Source organism: Anabas testudineus, chromosome 1 (genome assembly GCF_900324465.2).
Source record: "Anabas testudineus chromosome 1, fAnaTes1.2, whole genome shotgun sequence".
Taxonomy (NCBI): domain Eukaryota; kingdom Metazoa; phylum Chordata; class Actinopteri; order Anabantiformes; family Anabantidae; genus Anabas; species Anabas testudineus.
The window spans coordinates 4849678-4868680 of record NC_046610.1 but is presented as its reverse complement, the minus strand read 5'-3'; the positions used below and the strand labels follow the sequence as shown (position 1 = coordinate 4868680).

The 19003-nt window shown below is 37.8% G+C and overlaps 1 protein-coding gene across 3 annotated transcripts; it reads left to right on the top strand.

The window, feature by feature from the left end:
* The first annotated feature begins 1803 nt into the window (after positions 1-1803).
* LOC113161920 lies at positions 1804-15495 on the top strand. Of its 3 annotated transcripts, XM_026359756.1 has the most exons (10): positions 1804-1973; positions 2059-2349; positions 2429-2650; positions 3127-3231; positions 3466-3675; positions 12652-12981; positions 13332-13674; positions 13755-13812; positions 14102-14281; positions 15478-15495. In XM_026359756.1, exons 1-9 carry the CDS (start codon positions 1919-1921, stop codon positions 14270-14272), a joined length of 1785 nt encoding a protein of 594 aa, XP_026215541.1. In that variant the 5' UTR covers positions 1804-1918; the 3' UTR covers positions 14273-14281; positions 15478-15495. The 3 variants fall into 3 exon arrangements, with proteins under 3 accessions (XP_026215541.1, XP_026215540.1, XP_026215542.1); XM_026359755.1 differs by lacking the exon at positions 15478-15495 and having other exon boundaries at positions 14102-14409; XM_026359757.1 differs by lacking the exons at positions 2429-2650; positions 15478-15495 and having other exon boundaries at positions 14102-14409.
* Positions 15496-19003: the final 3508 nt, after the last annotated feature.

The following is a 19003-nucleotide window of genomic DNA, read 5'->3' as shown; positions in this document are numbered from 1 at the left end:
AATTCACATTCTGATTAAATCCTTATTTATTGTCAAGCAAACAGATTCATGCTAGAAACAAGTCATGGGAACACCTGTGAATATTAACACATAATTACAGTATTTCATCAAGACACAAATACTGAAGTAAATTTTTTGTTGCTTCTAGTTTCTATAGCATGAGTGGATCATCTGTTTCTTTATCTTTCATGAAAAGTCAAGTATTTATACAGCAACAGAATTTTGTCACTAACAATATTCTGGGTGAATGGAAATTTCAATATTTCAGCAAACTGGGTGTGTAACTCTCCCTAAAGCACTTACGGGGTCTTTTACTTAAATCTCCTCCAGCCTGGTGCATTTAAGGCTTTAACCCACAAACACATTTTACTGCTCTTCTGTGGTCCCAAGAAATGATTTTCACTTTTAATTGTCACAGTGACTAATGCTGGACTGTATATAGAGATTCACCACCTAAACATTAGTTTACCAGCTGGTTCTGTCTGGCCTGTGTCAGTGAATTTTGAAACAGCAGAAAAGGAAAAATATGAAAGATAAAAATATATTTGTAATGAAGTCATGAAGAGAAATGTATGACCCTATTACCAAAAAAGGATGAGACAGTTTGAATTACCTACAGAGTAGGAAGCAGGAACCATGAACCACAATTAGCAGCATGAGAACGGAAGCACTATAGTGAACTGACCTGTGGTGTGTCGATCATTTCACACCATGCTCAGGCTCTGTCTACACTGTAAAAAGAATTCTGTGTAATTTACAGTAAAATACTGGCAGCTTTGGTTGTCAGAATTTCGCAGTAAAATATAGGATGAAAGTGTATGACACATTACAGTATATTTACTAAGAAACCATACATTTTATACAGTATGGCAACTTTTTTTTGTTTACATTAAATTACTATAAAAATACAGGTTTACTGTAAACCTGTTTATGGTCATTTAATTTAAAACTAACAGCTATAATCAAATATATTTACAGCTAAACTATGTAAAGTAACAGATATACTGTAACCTAGACACAGTCTATTTCAGTTATAATGACGGTGCAACTGTATAACATACGGCATTTTATTGCAAAGTTCAATATTTGCAATATATGCCAAAAAGTTGATTGGCATAGATTTTACAGCAAACAATTACTTATGATGAATTCCAAATTAAACAGATAAGTCCATTGTAAATCAAGGTACAAACTATGATATCACAAGTAAAGATTGTGCCTTTAAGAATTCTTTGTTGATCTGATTCAATAAACTGCCTATTTAACTCACAAAGTAGTTTTAAGAGCTTCAAAAAACAGCACATATTTTTAGGATAATGTACAGTGGAATTAACAACATGAACATCATAAAAAAATTGGCCACTTGCCCGAGTTGATCAAGAGTAATACGTCGAAAAATAAAAATAAGAAGAAAACAGTGCTGAGGAGCAGGTGGGGAAAACACAACGATCTGACAGTGGGGAGAGGACTTAGGAGAGGTTTTGTAGGGAGAGGGAAACACAAGAGGAGCCAATATGTTCTGTCCCTGCTCTCTGCTGTGAGAGCAGGGAGAGACCCTCACACCCATCATCATGAAGTGCTTCGAGAGGCTGGTCATGAGGCACATCAAGTCCCAGCTTCCACCCTCACTGGACCCTCTGCAGTTTGCATATCGTCCAAACCGTTCCATTGTTTGACAATGGCACAGAGTCTGATGTCACAGAGTACCACACGGAAGGAAGGAAGTGAAAGCTGAATGCTAAGTATGACCAGTGGTTCATTCTGTCTTCAGTCTTTAACTCCGTAAGAACACTCCTGGTGATTTTTAGCATTTTGTCTTTTTGATGATTTATGAGATTTCATAAAAACAGAAGCTGTGATAAAAACATTTAGGAAATCATACAATCGACTTTCTGATTAGGAGGTGAAGACTACAACCATGTTGATGGTAGACGTTGGGTGTGTGTGTGTGGGTTTTATCCTCTGCATCTCAGGTAGGAATTACTCTTTATCTTTTCTCAGGTGGTTAAAGATTTTCTACAATGATATTAACAAAAATATCAAATTCTTGTGTTAAAGTGGTTCAGGGGCAACAGAAAACTGTCTGTGCCTTAAAAGGTTCATCAGTGGAGCTGAACTGCTCAGACAAAAAACCCACTACAAGCATGAAATGGTACACTGTAAACAGGACTGGACCAGTGACAGAGATCACTGCAGAGAGAAATGACAAATACAAGATATCTGAAGAGAATAACTTCAATCTAACAATCAATGAACTGAGAGAGGGTGATGACAAGTTTTACTGCTGCAGTCAGAAAACAGATGAGCCACAAACGTGCAGGACAAATGGGACTAAGCTCCAAGTTACAGGTACAGTGGCTCTGACATTGTTTAACTTAAGAACATGTGATATAAATGGATATGTTCTTTATATTCAATGTCATCTCAGACCTGCAGGTCAGGGTATTTCCTACAGCAAAGTATCAGACAGTAACACTGATGTGTAGAACCAGCTGTCCTCTGAAATCTTACTCCTGGTTCAGGAATGGAAAGTTTCTCTATATTGACCCATCTCCCTGGTACCAGGAGCTGGTCAGCAGTGATCAAACAGTCAAATACTCCTGTGGTATCAAAGGTTACAGGGACCTCAGATCCCCTGAAGTCTCAGTGGGTGAGTAAAGACATGCAGCTGTACATCATGAAACTAAACAGGAAATAGTTTTATCGTTCAGGCACTGGAGCCTTAAACCTTAACAGACAGAGAATCATATTTGGTAACTTCTGTGTCATTATAATTGTCAGCACAGCAGCCTGCTGTTTGAATAGGAAGGCTGTACTATGATGTCTGACACTGGTCATTTTAAGTTACCAAAACCAAAACAAAACAAAATTGTTCTAGACAGCTGTTAAAGCTATTAATGAGTTATTCAACAAGCGTTTCAGGGTTTGACTGGTTTAAATTGGACTTTACCAGATTTTGATATATGTGTGATATTTGTTACAAGTACCAGTAATAACAATAATATAATGGTCCAGGGTTCAAGTATTTCAGTAAGAGCTCAATAAAGGGTTAAATGATAAAGTTTATTAAATTCAGTCATTAATTGATCAACACTAATTCTGAGTTTTATGATTGATTTTGTCCAGATTCTGTCACATCAACCTGCTTTAAAGTGACCTATGCTAAAGGAACAATGTGTTCACATCAGAAGAAATCAGAGGACGACTCCTGCTCCATCACGTATCCCAGAGGTTCAGTTTTTATCTAATTATACACAAACACACTCCTGTCCTGATAGAACATTTCACAGTGGATGTCTTAATTTAACAGTATGTGTAATTTCTAATTCGTACTTTGTTCAGTAACTTTACTTCTACTCATTCTGACCTATGAATCAAAGTGTTTTTAACAGTGTGATCAGTACGTGTAACATATGTAAGTCAACATGCTACAGATGAGCTGAAGTTTTTATCATCTCCCAACAGAAGTAAAGGTTCAAAAGACTCCTTCAGCATCCGGCCACGTCAATCTGACCTGTAACAGCAGCTGTCCTCTGACTGACCCTCAAACTGTCTTCATATGGTACAAGAACGGAAAACAGGAGAATAAACCACAGGCTAAACATCCCAGCTCCTCTCCTGATATCTTCTCATGTGCTGTAAAAGACCATGAGAATTTGATTTCTGCTGAAGTTTGTGAGTATGAACAGCTGTAAATAAGTTTGATGATTGTTTGGTTAAAAACTACAGATGTTGACTCAACTTGATTTTTATCGTTAGGCTGTATTCACTAATGTTATTTATCAAATTTATAGTTTTTCAGTCAGTGTTGTCAGGGACACTGATGCATGCTGTTAATTCATATGACTCACACAATGTTTACTATATATATATATATTATTATATTACATATATACTGTTATGTTCAGAATAATAGCAGTACAATGTGACCAACCAGAATAATCCAGGTTTTTAGTATATTTTTCATTGCTACATGGCAACAAGTTACCAGTAGGTGCAGTAGATTCTCAGAAAACAAACAAGACCCAGCATTCATGACATGCATGCTCTCAAGGCTGTGAAATTGGGCAATTAGGTTAGTTGAAAGGGAGGGTTAAAAAAAATAGTAGTATGGCATTCAATCAGTGAGGTCATCAATTTTGTGAAAAAACAGGTGTGAATCAGGTGGCCCCTCTTTAAGGATGAAGCCAGCACTTGTTGAACATGCATTTAAAAGCCTGGAAAATGGGTCGTTCAAGACACTGTTCAGAAGAACTTGATTAAAAAGTTGATTGGAGAGGGTAAAACCTATAAAGAGGTGCAAAAAAACCCAAGAGAGACGTGGAAGAAAATGGAAGACAACCATCAAAATGGATCGAAGAATAACCAGAATGGCTCAGCCAATGATCAGCTCCAGGATAATCAAAGACAGTCTGGAGTTACCTGTAAGTACTGTGACAGTTAGAAGACTGTGTGAAGCTAATCTATTTTCAAGAATCCCCCAAGTACCTATGTTAAAACTAGGCATGTGCAGAAGTTACAATTTGCCAAAGAAAACATCAACTGACCTAAAGAGAAATGGGACGAACTTTTTACACACACTAGTAAATGAGCAAAGTCTTGGTTCCAAACTAACAAAATTAATGGAGTAGCCAGCCCAATCCCCGGATCTTAATCCAACCGAGAACTTGTGGGGTGATATCGAAAAAGCTGTTTCTGAAGCAAAACCAAGAAATGTAGATGAATTGTGGAATGTTGTTAAAGAATTATGGAGTGGAAAACCAGCTGAAAGGTGCCAAGTTGGTTGACTCCATGCCACACAGATGTGAAGCAGTTATAAAAAACTGTGGTCATACAACTAAATATTAGTTTAGTGATTCACAGGACTGTTAAATCCTAGAAACAAAAACGTTTGTACAAAATAGTTTTGAGTTTGTACAGTCAATGGCAAACACTGCTATTTTTTTGAACACCTTCTGGTAACTTGTTTGGCATGTAAAAATAAAAAATACACTAAAAACCTGGATTGTTCTTAAAACTACAATACAATTAATCATAACAACACATTATACATTATTGCTTGACTATAAATCCATTCAAGTCTTTTTCTGTTCATGATACCTGGACTTGCTTTCTTGAAGAGGTTTCACCTCACATCCAGAAGATCTTAAAGCAAATCCAGTAGCCACTGAACAGCACTTTTGAAACCAGTCTTTCCTCTTTGTTTCAGGTGTTGCAGATAAAAAGTGCTCGACTGTGAATTATGTCAACAGGAGAATCTGTGCTCTGCAAAGTTCTTCAATAAACATTTCAAGTCAATACTCACATCCTGACAACAAACAACCAAAGTTTAAAGTTTGGTATAAAATAAAGAGAGGTGAGAAGCAGGAAGCTGAAAAACTGACAGAGGCTGAACGTCGAGTAGAGTTCAGTGACAACAAGAATCACCACAACCTGATAATCAAACAGCTGAAGAAGAACGACTCAGCAGAATACATATTCAGAGTCCAAACTAATGATGAAGAAGAGATAAGGTTTGATTCTCCTGGAGTGACTCTTGTTGTTACAGGTAAGAATTTTAATTAAACATGTGGATATTTGTGCAGGTGAATATGTTCATGAATATTAATTATGTGAGCAAAATTTAATTTAGCAACTTTGTACGTGTGTATTTCTAGTTTTAGCAAAGACAAAGACATAATTTAGATTTGTCTCTTGTTCATTAAGGTGAGGACAGGTGATGCGAACCATCTGAGTTAAACACTCACAGTTCATGTCCCATCTACTACAAACAGTCAATTCAGTTAAATTTTATTTACCTAGATAACACCAAATCACAATAAGTGTAAGGTTTAGGACCTTACGAAATCTAACCGTACAGAATTATATAGAAAACCCAACAACCCCACTTGAACAGGGTGGGCGGCCATCTGCCTCGACCAGTAGGGGTGAGTGGAAAGAGAAGAGAGAAAAGAACAGCAGGTAACAAAAAACAACTAAAAGGCAGCAAAAACACTGGACAGGTCGGTAGAATCAGTAACTGCACTCTGGTGATATACAGCACCAAGGCCAAGGACACCTGCAGAAAAATACAGAGAGAAGGAAACACAACTACAGGAAAGAGTAAAGACAAAGTTAATATCATACAATTGTGGCATATAAGTAGAGAGAGGAGAGGAGCTTGGTAGCTAAAGGCTCTTCCTCCCATTCTACATTTGGAAACTCTAGGAACCACAAGTAAACCTGCAGAACAAAGAGTTCTGCTTGGAAGATATGGAACTATAAGGTCTTTAAGATAAGATGGAGCCTGATTATTAAGTGTTTTATATGAACGGAGAAAGTTTTAACACAATCTAATGCAGGAGAAATATGATCTCTTGATAATTCCAGTCAGAACTCTGGCTGCAGCATTTTGGATTAACTGGAGGGATATTAAGGAGTTATTGGGAAAATTATCTTTGCCTAAACTAAACTAAGAGCCATAGTTAAAAGGTAGAAGGTCAGCTTTGTTGATATCTGTTTTTTTAGACGACATTAACAAACAAATAACAAACAACAATCTTCTTGTTTAATGAGAACTTGTACAGTATAACTATCCTACATTTACTGACCTTTCAGACCTGGTAGTGAAGTTTAATCCTTCTCTGGTGGTGACAGAGGGCGACAGAGTCACACTGACCTGCAGAACCATCTGTCCTCTGACTCACAACACAAACTACATATGGTCTTTGAACGGCCGACCTCTGACCCTGCCAGAAAACCAAAACAAACACCTGGTTCTACACCCAGTCAGCAGTCAGCATGCAGGAAACTACTCCTGTAGTGTTAAAACCAACCAAAACAAAAAATCAACTGAGAAGACTCTGACTGTCCAAAGGATTTCAAGATCTGCACCAGTAGCTGCAGGAGTTGGAGCTGTTCTCCTGGTTATAATACCCGTCTTCTGCTGGATTAGGTGAGAAACACAGATTCAACAAACCAACAATGTTCCAAACCTATTTTAAAATCTGTTACTCATTTCTATATTCATTCATTTTATCAATCAGAAGAAAAAAGGCTTTGAGTCAATCTCCAGAAACTGAAACATCAGAAAACATGAATCAGGTAAACAACATTTTTCTGTTTCACATAAATCATAATCTTATAAACTAATAACTTTATTCACCTGCTTTAGCTGTTCATGTTCATGCTAAACACTTCTGGAATTTCTCTCAGGGTTTTGTTAACTAAAAACAATGAGGTCACATATATTACAATAAACTAAGATTAAGATATACTGTTGTTATACAGTATGTTGTCATGTTAAATATGTTCCAGTCAATAATTTCCATAATTAAATAGTAATGTCGACTCCAGTTTAAATCAACCAGTATGTTACTTCTTTAATCTCTGGGATAAAACTAAATGCATGAAAACTGTTTTCACCATCAAACATTTGCAGAATAGACCAACACAATATAATGTTTCTAAAACCTTGTTGGAGGTTTAGTTTTATTCTGTTCTCATTAAACTGATGAATAAAATACATTTTTAGACTGTTGTTTGCTGTTTCTTGTCTCCACAGTTTAACTCTGGTTCCATGTATGAAACCATCTCAACTCAACCAACAGAGCTGAACGATCACTACAGCCGACTCCACTTCTCCAGGAACCACACAGAGGATCTCTACTCCACCATCGAGTCAGTCTCTTCTAGATAAACACAGGTTTCTCGTGGTACGTTGACATCATTTTAAGGATTTTGGTAACTTTGGATCATAACAGGGCTGTCGCAATGTTACATTGTTCTGACTTAAATGTGTCTAATCATACAAAAATATAACCCAGAATTTATAACGTTACAGAAACTCTGGTTTTGGGATGTTATGGAGTTTATCCTCGCAACAGCCATTACTGTCTGGTACAGTACAGGAACCACACAGGACACTCAGAGGCTGCTGTGCATCATCTGCTCAGCTGAAAAGATCTTTCGCTGCAAACTTCTCCCCACTGATCAGCTGAACCAAACTCCCACTCCGTTCACTGAATGTAAATTTTTTTTTCCCCAGTTCTAATCAGCATTGTCCATGTTATTTGTTTGATTAATTTATCTTCTAGCCTTATTTATTGGCAAGAAAATAGTAGATTCAAGCTAGAAATAAGTCATGGGAACACCTTCTGTGAATATTAACACATATTTACAGTATTTCATAAAGACACAAATAATAAAGTAAAGTATTTGTTGCCTCCAGTTTCTATTGCATGAGTGGATCATCTGTTTCTTTAACTTTCAAGCAAAGTCAAGTATTTATAGACAGTAACACAAATATGTCACCAATAATATTCTGGGTGAACAGAAATTTCAATATTTCAGCAAACTGGGTGTGTAACTCTCCCTAAAGCACTTACAGGGTCTTTTACTTAAATCTCCTCCAGCCTGGTGAGTTTATTTCACAGAAGAGCAGTAAAACACATTTTACTGCTCTTCTGTGGTTCCAACAAATGATTTTCACTTTTAAATGTCACAGTGACTAATGCTGGACTGTATATAAAGATTCACCACCTAAACATTTGTTAATCTGCTGTTTCTGTCTGGCCTGTGTCAGTGAACACTGCATTTTGAAACAACAGAAAAGGAAAAATATGAAAGATAAAAATATATTTGTAATGAAGTCATGAAGAGAAATGTATGACCCTATTACCAAAAAAGGATGAAAATGTTTGAGTTAAATACAGAGTAGGAAACAGGAACCACAATTAGCAGCATGACAACGGAAGAACTGACCTGTGGTGGAGTGTGTCGGTCATTTCACACCATGCTCGGGCTCTGTCTACATCACAGCTAAGAGTGGGAGACATCCTGTAGAATTAAAGACACAAAGCAACACATTCTGGAAGAGACAGATTATCATGTCCAAAATATGAACAAAACTAAAACGGCTTCAAAAAGAGGACACAACAACTGCTGAGCGGGACACGGGTATAACAAACGAAAAGGAATTTTATTTCAACCCAGTCTCAAAAAAAGGACACAGGAAACCAGACTAGGTGGGGAAAACAAGTGAACACTACAAGAACGTAGACTTAATGTGAAAACAAAGTGCCAACTGAAAACCACTGCAAATGGCAGGTATACAAATCACAAGCAGGGGACAAAATCCAGTGAACTAAGAAAAGGTCCAGAATGTAACATAAAGTTTAAGTGATTGTGTGCAAAACTAAACAGGTGCGACCGTCTATGTGCAACAATCTATAAACAACAATCTGGCACCAAACAGAGGACTGAGAGGAGTTTTTAAAGGAGAGAGAAACGCAGGTGAAACAAGTCCATGATTAGGGTTCAGGAGAGTGGAGAGTGCAGGTGGTCTAAACATGGACATTAGGAAGTGGCTGTAGAGCAGAGCCAGGGTGAACACAGGGCTCTGTACCTGAACAGCAACCAGACAGGAAGTGACATAAGAAAGAAAATGTGACTTTGGAAGTTAGAGTCCAGCAGTCACTGATTTAACAACAGCACAAAGTGTCTGATTGAAGCAGGTGTTGTAGCTGCACTCACACAGTCCTGCAGCATCTTGCTCAGCTCCTTTGTTGCAGAGGGTTGGAGGTTTAGAAAACATCCACAGAGCTCAACACCACCTGAGGAGGTTTATCTGGACGCGACCAGGTGCACAGATGAGATACACATGCACAAATGGGACGGCCTTAGAGACACTGATCTCAACATAGGTTTGTGCTTTGTATTAAATGTGTCCGACATGCTCTGGGCATGAGTACAGTAAAGTACTGCAGTATTTGTATGAGTTAGGGCCATCCTGACCTCTGTGACATCCAGTGGATTATACTCTGGATGTATGTAGAAGACATGTGTGCAGTTTAACAGATTGAACTTGGACCAGAGGAAGGTCAACATTAAACACATCTCTCACAACACTGTTTCAGAATTAGAGAGAGACTTTATCAGCTATTCACACAGTACATTTGCTTCTTGGTCATAAACTCTGAACATAAACCTACAATTTTTGGCTGAACGTTGACACGTGTGACGAAAAGCCCGTTGAAATCATCAGTAACTGTACAAAAATACACAGTGAGAAGAAAACGGTTGCAATGTGCCATGTTTAAAACATGATGTCACAGAGTACCACACGGACTATTTACTAGAAGTACCAAACTAAGGAAGGAAGTGAAAACTGAATGTTAAGTTTCAGCCGCCTTCACTTCACCAGTGGTTCATTCTGTCTTCAGTCTTTAACTCTGTAAGAAGACTCCTGGTGATTTTTAGCATTTTGTCTTTTTGATGTTTTATGAGATTTCATAAAAACAGCAGCTGTGATAAAAACATTTGGGAAATCATACAATCGACTTTCTGATTAGAAGATGAAAACTACAACCATGTTGCTGGTAGACGTTGGGTGTGTGTGTGTGTGTTTTATCCTCTGCATCTCAGGTAGGAATTACTCTTTATCTTTTCTCAGGTGGTTAAAGATTTTCTACAATGATATTGACAAAAATATCAAATTCTTGTGTTAAAGTGGTTCAGGGGCAACAGAAAACTGTCTGTGCCTTAAAAGGTTCATCAGTGGAGCTGAACTGCTCAGACAAAAAACCCACTACAAGCATGAAATGGTACACTGTAAACAGGACTGGACCTGTGACAGAGATCACTGCAGAGAGAAAAGACAAATACAAGATATCTGAAGAGAATAACTTCAATCTAACAATCAATGAACTGAGAGAGGGTGATGACAAGTTTTACTGCTGCAGTCAGAAAACAGATGAGCCACAAACGTGCAGGACAAATGGGACTAAGCTCCAAGTTACAGGTACAGTGGCTCTGACATATTATTTAATTTAAGAACATGTGATATAAATGGATATGTTCTTTATATTCAATGTCATCTCAGACCTGCAGGTCAGGGTATTTCCCACAGCAGAGGATCAGACAGTAACACTGATGTGTAGAACCAGCTGTCCTCTGAAATCTTACTCCTGGTTCAGGAATGGAAAGTTTCTCTATATTGACCCATCTCCCTGGTACCAGGAGCTGGTCAGCAGTGATCAAACAGTCAAATACTCCTGTGGTAGCAAAGGTTACAGGGACCTCAGATCCCCTGAAGTCTCAGTGGGTGAGTAAAGACATGCAGCTGTACGTCATGAAACTAAACAGGAAATAGTTTTATCGTTCAGGCACTGGAGCCTTAAACCTTAACAGACAGAGAATCATATTTGGTAACTTCTGTGTCATTTTAATTGTCACCACAGCAGCCTGCTGTTTGAATAAGAAGGCTGTACTATGATGTCTGACACTGGTCATTTTGAGCAGTTTGAGTTACCAAAAATTGTTCTAGTGTTTCAGGGTTTGACTGGTTTCAATTGATTTAGATATACGTGTGATATTTGTTACAAGTACCAGAAATAACAATAATATAATGGTCCAGGGTTCAAGTATTTCAGTAAGAACTCAATAAAGGGTTAAATGATAAAGTTTATTAAATTCAGTGATTAATTGATCAACACTAATTCTGAGTTTTTTGATTGATTTTTGTCCAGATTCTGTCACATCAACCTGCTTTAAAGTGACCTATGCTAAAGGGACAATGTGTTCACATCAGAAGAAATCAGAGGACGACTCCTGCTCCATCACGTATCCCAGAGGTTCAGTTATTATCTAATTACACACAAACACACTCCTGTCCTGATAGAACATTTCACAGTGGATGTCTTAATTTAACAGTATGTGTAATTTCTAATTTGTACTTTGTTCAGTAACTTTACTTCTACACATTCTGACCTATGAATCAAAGTGTTTTTAACAGTGTGATCAGTACGTGTAACATATGTAAGTCAACATGCTACAGATGAGCTGAAGTTTTTATCATCTCCCAACAGAAGTAAAGGTTCAAAAGACTCCTTCAGCATCCGGCCACGTCAATCTGACCTGTGACAGCAGCTGTCCTGTGACTGACCCTCAAACTGTCTTCATATGGTACAGGAACAGAAAACAGGAGAATAAACCACAGGCTAAACATCCCAGCTCCTCTCCTGATATCTTATCTTGTGGCGTAAAAGACCATGAGAATTTGCTTTCTGCTGAAGTTTGTAAGTATGAACAGCTGTAAATAAGTTTGATGATTGTTTGGTTGAAAACTACAGATGTTGATTTAACTTGATTTTTATCGTTAGGCTGTTTTCACTAATGTTATTTATCAAATTTATAGGTTTTTTTTTCTTTTTAGGGACACTGATACATGCTGTTAATCAATGACTCACATATTGTTTACTATATATATATAGTAAACAATATGTGAGTTAGAGGACTACAATACAATTAATCATAACAACACATTAGACATTATTTCTTAAATATAAATCCATTTCATTGTCTTTTAAGTTTTGTCGACTGTCATATTAGGCACATTTTAGATTGTTAGTTGTTGATAAGGTTTTACAAAATACTCCTTGTGTGTCCTTCTGCTTATTTTTTACACCACGTACCTTTGAAAGTTTAAAACTACTGTCAATCTGGCCTAAGAAGATTCTCAATCATCCAGGTCAATGTTATACTAAAATGTCTGTTCATGGCAACTGGACTTTCTTTCTTAAAGACGTTTCACCTCACATCCAGAAGAACTTAAACCAAATCCAGTAGCCACTGAACAGCACTTTTGAAATCAGTCTTTCCTCTTTGTTTCAGGTGTTGAGGATAAGAACTGCTCGACTGTGAATTATGTCAACAGGAGAATCTGTGCTCTGCAAAGTTCTTCAATAAATATTTCAAGTCAATACTCACATCCTGACAACAAGTTTAAATTTTGGTATAAAATAAAGAGAGGTGAGAAGCAGGAAGCTGAAAAACTGACAGAGGCTGAACGTCGAGTAGAGTTCAGTGACAACAAGAATCACCACAACCTGATAATCAAACAGCTGAAGAAGAACGACTCAGCAGAATACATATTCAGAGTCCAAACAAATGATGAAGAAGAGATAAGGTTTGATTATCCTGGAGTGACTCTTGTTGTTACAGGTAAGAATTTTAATTAAACATGTGGATATTTGTGCAGGTGAATATGACATGAATATTATTTCAGTGAGCAAATTAAATTTAGCAACTTTGGCTAAATTAGAAATATACAAAGACATGATTTAGATCTTTTCGTTGTTTTATTAAGATGAGGACAGGTGATACGAACCATGTTAATTAAACACTCAAAAAACAACAACAAAAAAATTGTTTAAGCATGAAAATTTTCTTTGCCTAAACTAAACTAAGAAACATAGTTAAATGGTAGAAGGTCCGTTTTGCTGATATCTGTTGTTTTCTTGTTTAATGAGAACTTGTACAGTATAACTATCCTACATTTACTGACCTTTCAGACCTGGTAGTGAAGTTTAATCCTTCTCTGGTGGTGACAGAGGGCGACAGAGTCACACTGACCTGCAGAACCATCTGTCCTCTGACTCACAACACAAACTACATTTGGTCTTTGAACGGCCGACCTCTGACCCTGCCAGAGAACCAAAACAAACACCTGGTTCTACACCCAGTCAGCAGTCAGCATGCAGGAAACTACTCCTGTAGTGTTAAAACCAACCAAAACAAAAAATCAACTGAGAAGACTCTGACTGTCCAAAGGATTTCAAGATCTGCACCAGTAGCTGCAGGAGTTGCAGCTGTTCTCCTGGTTATAATACTTCTCACTGTCTTCTGCTGGATTAGGTGAGCAACACTTGTGCTTTGTTTTAAGAACAGTGACATTCAATTATACTCTTAGTTTTATTTTTGATTTTATTAAGCAGAAGTAAGAGGACTTCCCGTCAGTCTCCTGGAGCTGAGCAATCAGAAAATATGGAGGAGGTAAGATTGTTTTAGAGTCATGCTTCACTTTAGATAGAAAAACATCACACAAACCTCTCCTTTCTGTCCCACCATAACAGAATTTCCCCCGTCTCTGACCCATGTTTTGTGTTTAAGCAAAACATCAATAACAGTTCTTCTTACATTCTTCGGTACAGTCGAAGAATGTAAGTCCTGTTGTTAAATGATGATGTGTAACAACAGTGTGTCATAAAATCACAGGCTATTTAAAAATCATTATCAGCTGAGTTCTTCCTAATAATCTGTTGTTCTTCTTATTTTTAATCAGCTCAACCCTGTTCCTGAGGACGAACAAGATCAAGACCCTGTTGATCTTCACTACAGCACAGTCTACTTCTCAGAGAACCACAATGATCCTCCATACTCCAACATCCAGCACCATCAGCTCCAAGAACAGCAGCACACCCCCTATGCTGTTGTCCACCTAAGATCGAATTAACTACTTCTGGTTAGTTCAACTGACTCTGTCTGTATTTAAGAGATCTACTGTATTATATTATAATATATAGCTTATTTGTCATGATTATTACAAGACATTACTTGTGGTAGTTTGAATGTTTTGTTAACTGTGGTGCTTAAAACTTCTGATAATTTCCATGTTTGGATAACAACAAATCTCACAAATACTTCCAGCACAACCTGAATTATGTTTATTTACATTAATTCTCTGTTGAGTTTACATTAAAGGACTAAAGTTACCTAAAGCTAAAGAGTCCTCTATCACAAAGACAAATTAACTAGTGGCTTCTCCAGTTATAGTGTACAAACTATTAAAGTAATTACAACGTTACTTTAGTTTCTAATTACTGTAATCTGTCGAGCTCCGCTACTGAAGTTATCAACATCAGTATTTTATAAGTATATTTTAGGGAAGTAGCACTGTTAGCTACTAGCTAATGCTAAGCCAATTTCCATTTTTGTTGCTGAGCAACAGAAGAAGCTACATTAGCATTAGCTTCCTTAACGCTACTTTCTCCTAAATCAAATAAAAGTACTTAGATTACTGTTTCATGTCAACACTTAATTAACACTTCATTAACACTTTCAAGAGGTTTAAACCTCAACCTTTATTAACCGTATCATAGCTCATTATGTTCTCGTCCTTGTGAGACATGAACATAATCCTATAAATATTTATATATTTAATATATTTTTACAATATATGAAATTTGTAAAAACACAATATATCCTTTACAATAGATGTTAGTTTTGTCAGAAAACGCTAGATAGCTAGCTAACTGGGCATGATGCATGTGATCCATGTGGACGGTAAATGTGAAACATATGAAATTATTTTTACCTTATTAACTATTATGTCATTATTTAAATATATATCTATCATTTATACACTTTTATTTGAACTCATCTAGCATTAACAGTTGAATAGCATACTTTATTAAGACAAGAGTAGTATGCACAAGTATGATTTACTGCTAACCATTATTTACAGTGGAGTTGATGGAGAAGCACTTAGGACACATCAATGGAGATGGGCAGAGACAACCACCATGTGGAAAACAACTGATAAGCATCTGATGAATGTTACGAGAGGGATGGTTACAATTAAGCTACAAGACAGGGGAGTGACATGGTCCTGAGGGGCCTAGGAACAAGGTGTCTTTTGTATTGTGGTTTCTATCACAGGAACTGGCAGCTGAGGATGAAAGACTACAGCTACATGGAATCTGATAACAACGGATGGGAGAGCAGCAGTTGGACCAATGACGGATGATGGTGAAGGTCACAGAGCCAGATAACGCTACAGTGGATGAGACAGTCGAGGGAGTCAGATCTGTGGACCAACCAGGATGAAGATTGTGCAAATGTCTATGCAAACACTTTTTTGTATAAAAGGACTGGTTCAGGGACAGATAGTCAGTCAGACTTGAACTGAGACACCTTGTTGTTTATCAGGGATAGGAAGATCTAGACCCAGAGCTCTGTATGCTTTATTCATTTTTCCTAATATTCATTTGCTATATTAATTGATTGTTAAATAAACTGATAACTTGAGAACAAAACATCTCCTCCTATTCTTTCATAAACGAGCACGCAGGACTTGGCTGTTACATAGAAGAGAGTTTTGCTAGTAGATTGAGCCACAGTCCAACAAAAAAAAAAAATATATATATATATATATATACACAGTAGCAAGAAAAACTTTGTGAACCTTTTGAAATTTCATGGTTTTCTGCAATAATTTGTCATAAAATGTGCTCTGATCTTCATCTAAGTAACAATGGAAAAACACAGTCTGCTTAAAATAATACAAATACATACAAACATTATATGTTTTCATGTTTTTATTGAACATAACATGTAAACATTCGCAGTGCAGGGTGGAACAAGTGTGTGAACCCCTAGCCTAATGACTTCTCCAAGAGCTAACCAGGAGTGAACCAACCTTCAGTCCAATCAGTGTGATGATATTGAATGTGTTGCTGAAAGCTGTCGTGCCCTTTAAAAACACACACCAGATTTAGTGTGAAAACAAAGTGACTTTGTGGTAAATGAAGTAACAAGTATGAACAAACAGAGTGACAACAAAATCCACTGCTCTGACACAGGTAAAATACAAACTAACATACAGACTGAAAATTAGTGGTGGGCAAATGAAGCCTCATGAAGCTCTGAGGGTTTCCTAACAATTGTGTCGAAAAATGTTCAAGACTTCAGTGACGGTGACATCTGGTGGACAACTGAAGCCATAGCAACCTCTAAAGGGCACGACTGAAGCACTGTTTCAATCCCATGACAGCAATAAAAGTTCAGAAAAGTCTGTGGGTTAAATGGTGGTTAAGGGTTTATTTAAAGCTTTGACCTTTAGACTCCCTAACAGGATTAGAGATCATTCCTACTTTGCAAATGATCAGTGTTTGAACTCAAAAACATTTTATCTTTTTTTGTGTGAAGTGTTTTTACGGAAAACCTCTAAAGATAATGGTTCGTCATGTGAGGACTTGCATGGTTGATTTTAAATGGTTATTTACAGAAGCAGACAAGTTAGTTGTCTTCACAGGTTTTTATTGAGAAATATAAATTTTTCTACTGTCGCAGGCTTTAGTCGGCTCATGCATGGCACGCAAGTGTTGCAGCATAGATGATATATTGTGGCTGTAAAGACAACTCTTGTGTGCAGAACAAACACCACACCTACAAGCAATTGTAATTTTGAGACCCATTTAAAAATGAAAAATACAATTCAATTATGGCAACATAAAATTTATGCCATAAACTGTATTATACCTTATTTAGTGGTATGAGATCAAAATGATTCCAAACTTCAGAACTTCACTTGTTGATGGTACTTTCCATGAAACTTGCCAGAATACTTTCACTCTCCAAATCTCTGTCTCTTCACAACCCCTTTTTGAAGCATAATGAGGCATCTTATATAGCTGGTATGGCACCAAACCACAAAAATCTGTAAAGTCTGTCAAGCTGTCACTGGCTCAGAATGCATTGAAACACCATGAGCCATTGACAAACACTGAAAGACTCAAATAAATAGCCAATACAAAGCTTCGACACATTTTGAAGGAATGAGGGAATGAAGTGTCCTGTCATCTTCAGAAGTTCATGTCACAGAGTACCGTGGAGTGGTGGACAGTTTTGTTGACTGTGTAGACTCAACCATCTGCTACTCAACATCAATAAAACAAAGGAGCTGGTGATGGACCTCAGGAAATCTGGGAGTCCTGTCATCCCTCTCTCTATACAGGGAGGAGGTGGAGGTTGTGTCCGAGTACAAATACCTGGGAGTGTACTTGGACAACAAACTGGACTGGACTAAAAACTCATCAGCACTGTACAGAAAGGCTCAGAGCCGGATGTACTTTCTGAGGAGACTTAGGACTTCAACGTCTGTAGCACCATGCTGAGGATGTTTTATGAGTCTGTGGTGGCCAGTGTCATCTTTTATGCTGTGGTCTGCTGGGGCGGCAACATGAAGGTGCCAGACACTAACAGACTAAACAAACTGATTAGGAGGGCTGGCTCTGTTCTTGGGTGGAGCTGGACCCTCTACATGTTGTAGCTGAGAGGAGGATGCTGTCCAAACTCCTCTCAATGCTGGTCAATTCCTCCCACCCACTGCACAGTTTGTTGGTTGGACAGAGGAGCACGTTCAGCCAAAGACTTATTAACATTAGATGCTCCACAGAGCGCCACAGGAGGTCCTTTCTACCTGTGGCCATCAATCTGTACAATTCCTCGCCTCTCTCTAAGGGGTGGGGGAAGTGATAGTTGTGTCGTATACTTGCTGTCAATTCACAATAGGCTATAAATATTGACCCAGTTGGGGTGAGTGGAAAGAGAAGAGCGAAAAGAACAGCAGGCAACAAAAAACTACAACAAACAGCAAGAACATTGGGCAGGTCAACTGGATTCTGGAGGTAAAAGCTCCAGGTCAAGGATACCTGCAGAAAAGTACAGAGAGGAGGAAACACAACTACAGGAGAGAGAAGACACAAAGTTAATGACATGTAATGGTAGAATTTGAATGGATAGAGGAGAAAGGAGAGAGGATAGGAGCTCAGTTTATCAGTAGAGGTCCCCCAGCAGACTAACCTCTATCAGCATAACTAAGAGATGGTTCAGAGTCACCTGATCCATCTCTAACTATAAGCTTTATAAAAAAGGAAAGTTTTAAGTCTAGTCTTAAATGTAGAGAGGGTGTCTGCCTCCCGAACCTGAACTGGGAGCTGGTTCCACAGGAGAGGGGCTTGGTAGCTAAAGGCTCTGCCTCCCATTCTACATTTGGAAACTCTAGGAACCACAAGTAAACCTGCAGCCTGAGAACGTAGAGTTCTGCTTGGAAGATATGGAACTATGAGTTCTTTAAGATAAGATGGAGCCTGATTATTAAGGGATTTATAAGTGAGGAGAAGAATTTTAAATTATATTCTAGATTTTACAGGGAGCCAATGGAGAGGAGCTAATGTAGGAGAAATATGATCTCTCTTACTAATTCCAGTCAGAACTCTGGCTGCAGCATTTTGGATTAACTGGAGGCTTTTTAAGGAGTTATTGGGACAAACTATTAATAAGGAATTACAACAGGTGCGGCCGTCTATGTGCAACAATCCATAAACAACAATCTGGCACCAAACAGAGGACTGAGAGGAGTTTTTAAAGGAGAGGGAAACACAGGTGAAAGAAATCCATGATT

What these genes read in the sequence shown, in the direction of transcription:
- LOC113161920 (XM_026359756.1), top strand. Translation starts at nt 1,919, where the DNA reads ATGTTGATGGTAGACGTTGGGTGTGTGTGTGTGGGTTTTATCCTCTGC. An exon ending in TTTTATCCTCTGCATCTCAG is followed by an intron (nt 1,974 to 2,058) that starts GTAGGAATTACT and finishes CTTGTGTTAAAG; the next exon opens with TGGTTCAGGGGCAACAGAAA. An exon ending in CTCCATCACGTATCCCAGAG is followed by an intron (nt 3,232 to 3,465) that starts GTTCAGTTTTTA and finishes ATCTCCCAACAG; the next exon opens with AAGTAAAGGTTCAAAAGACT.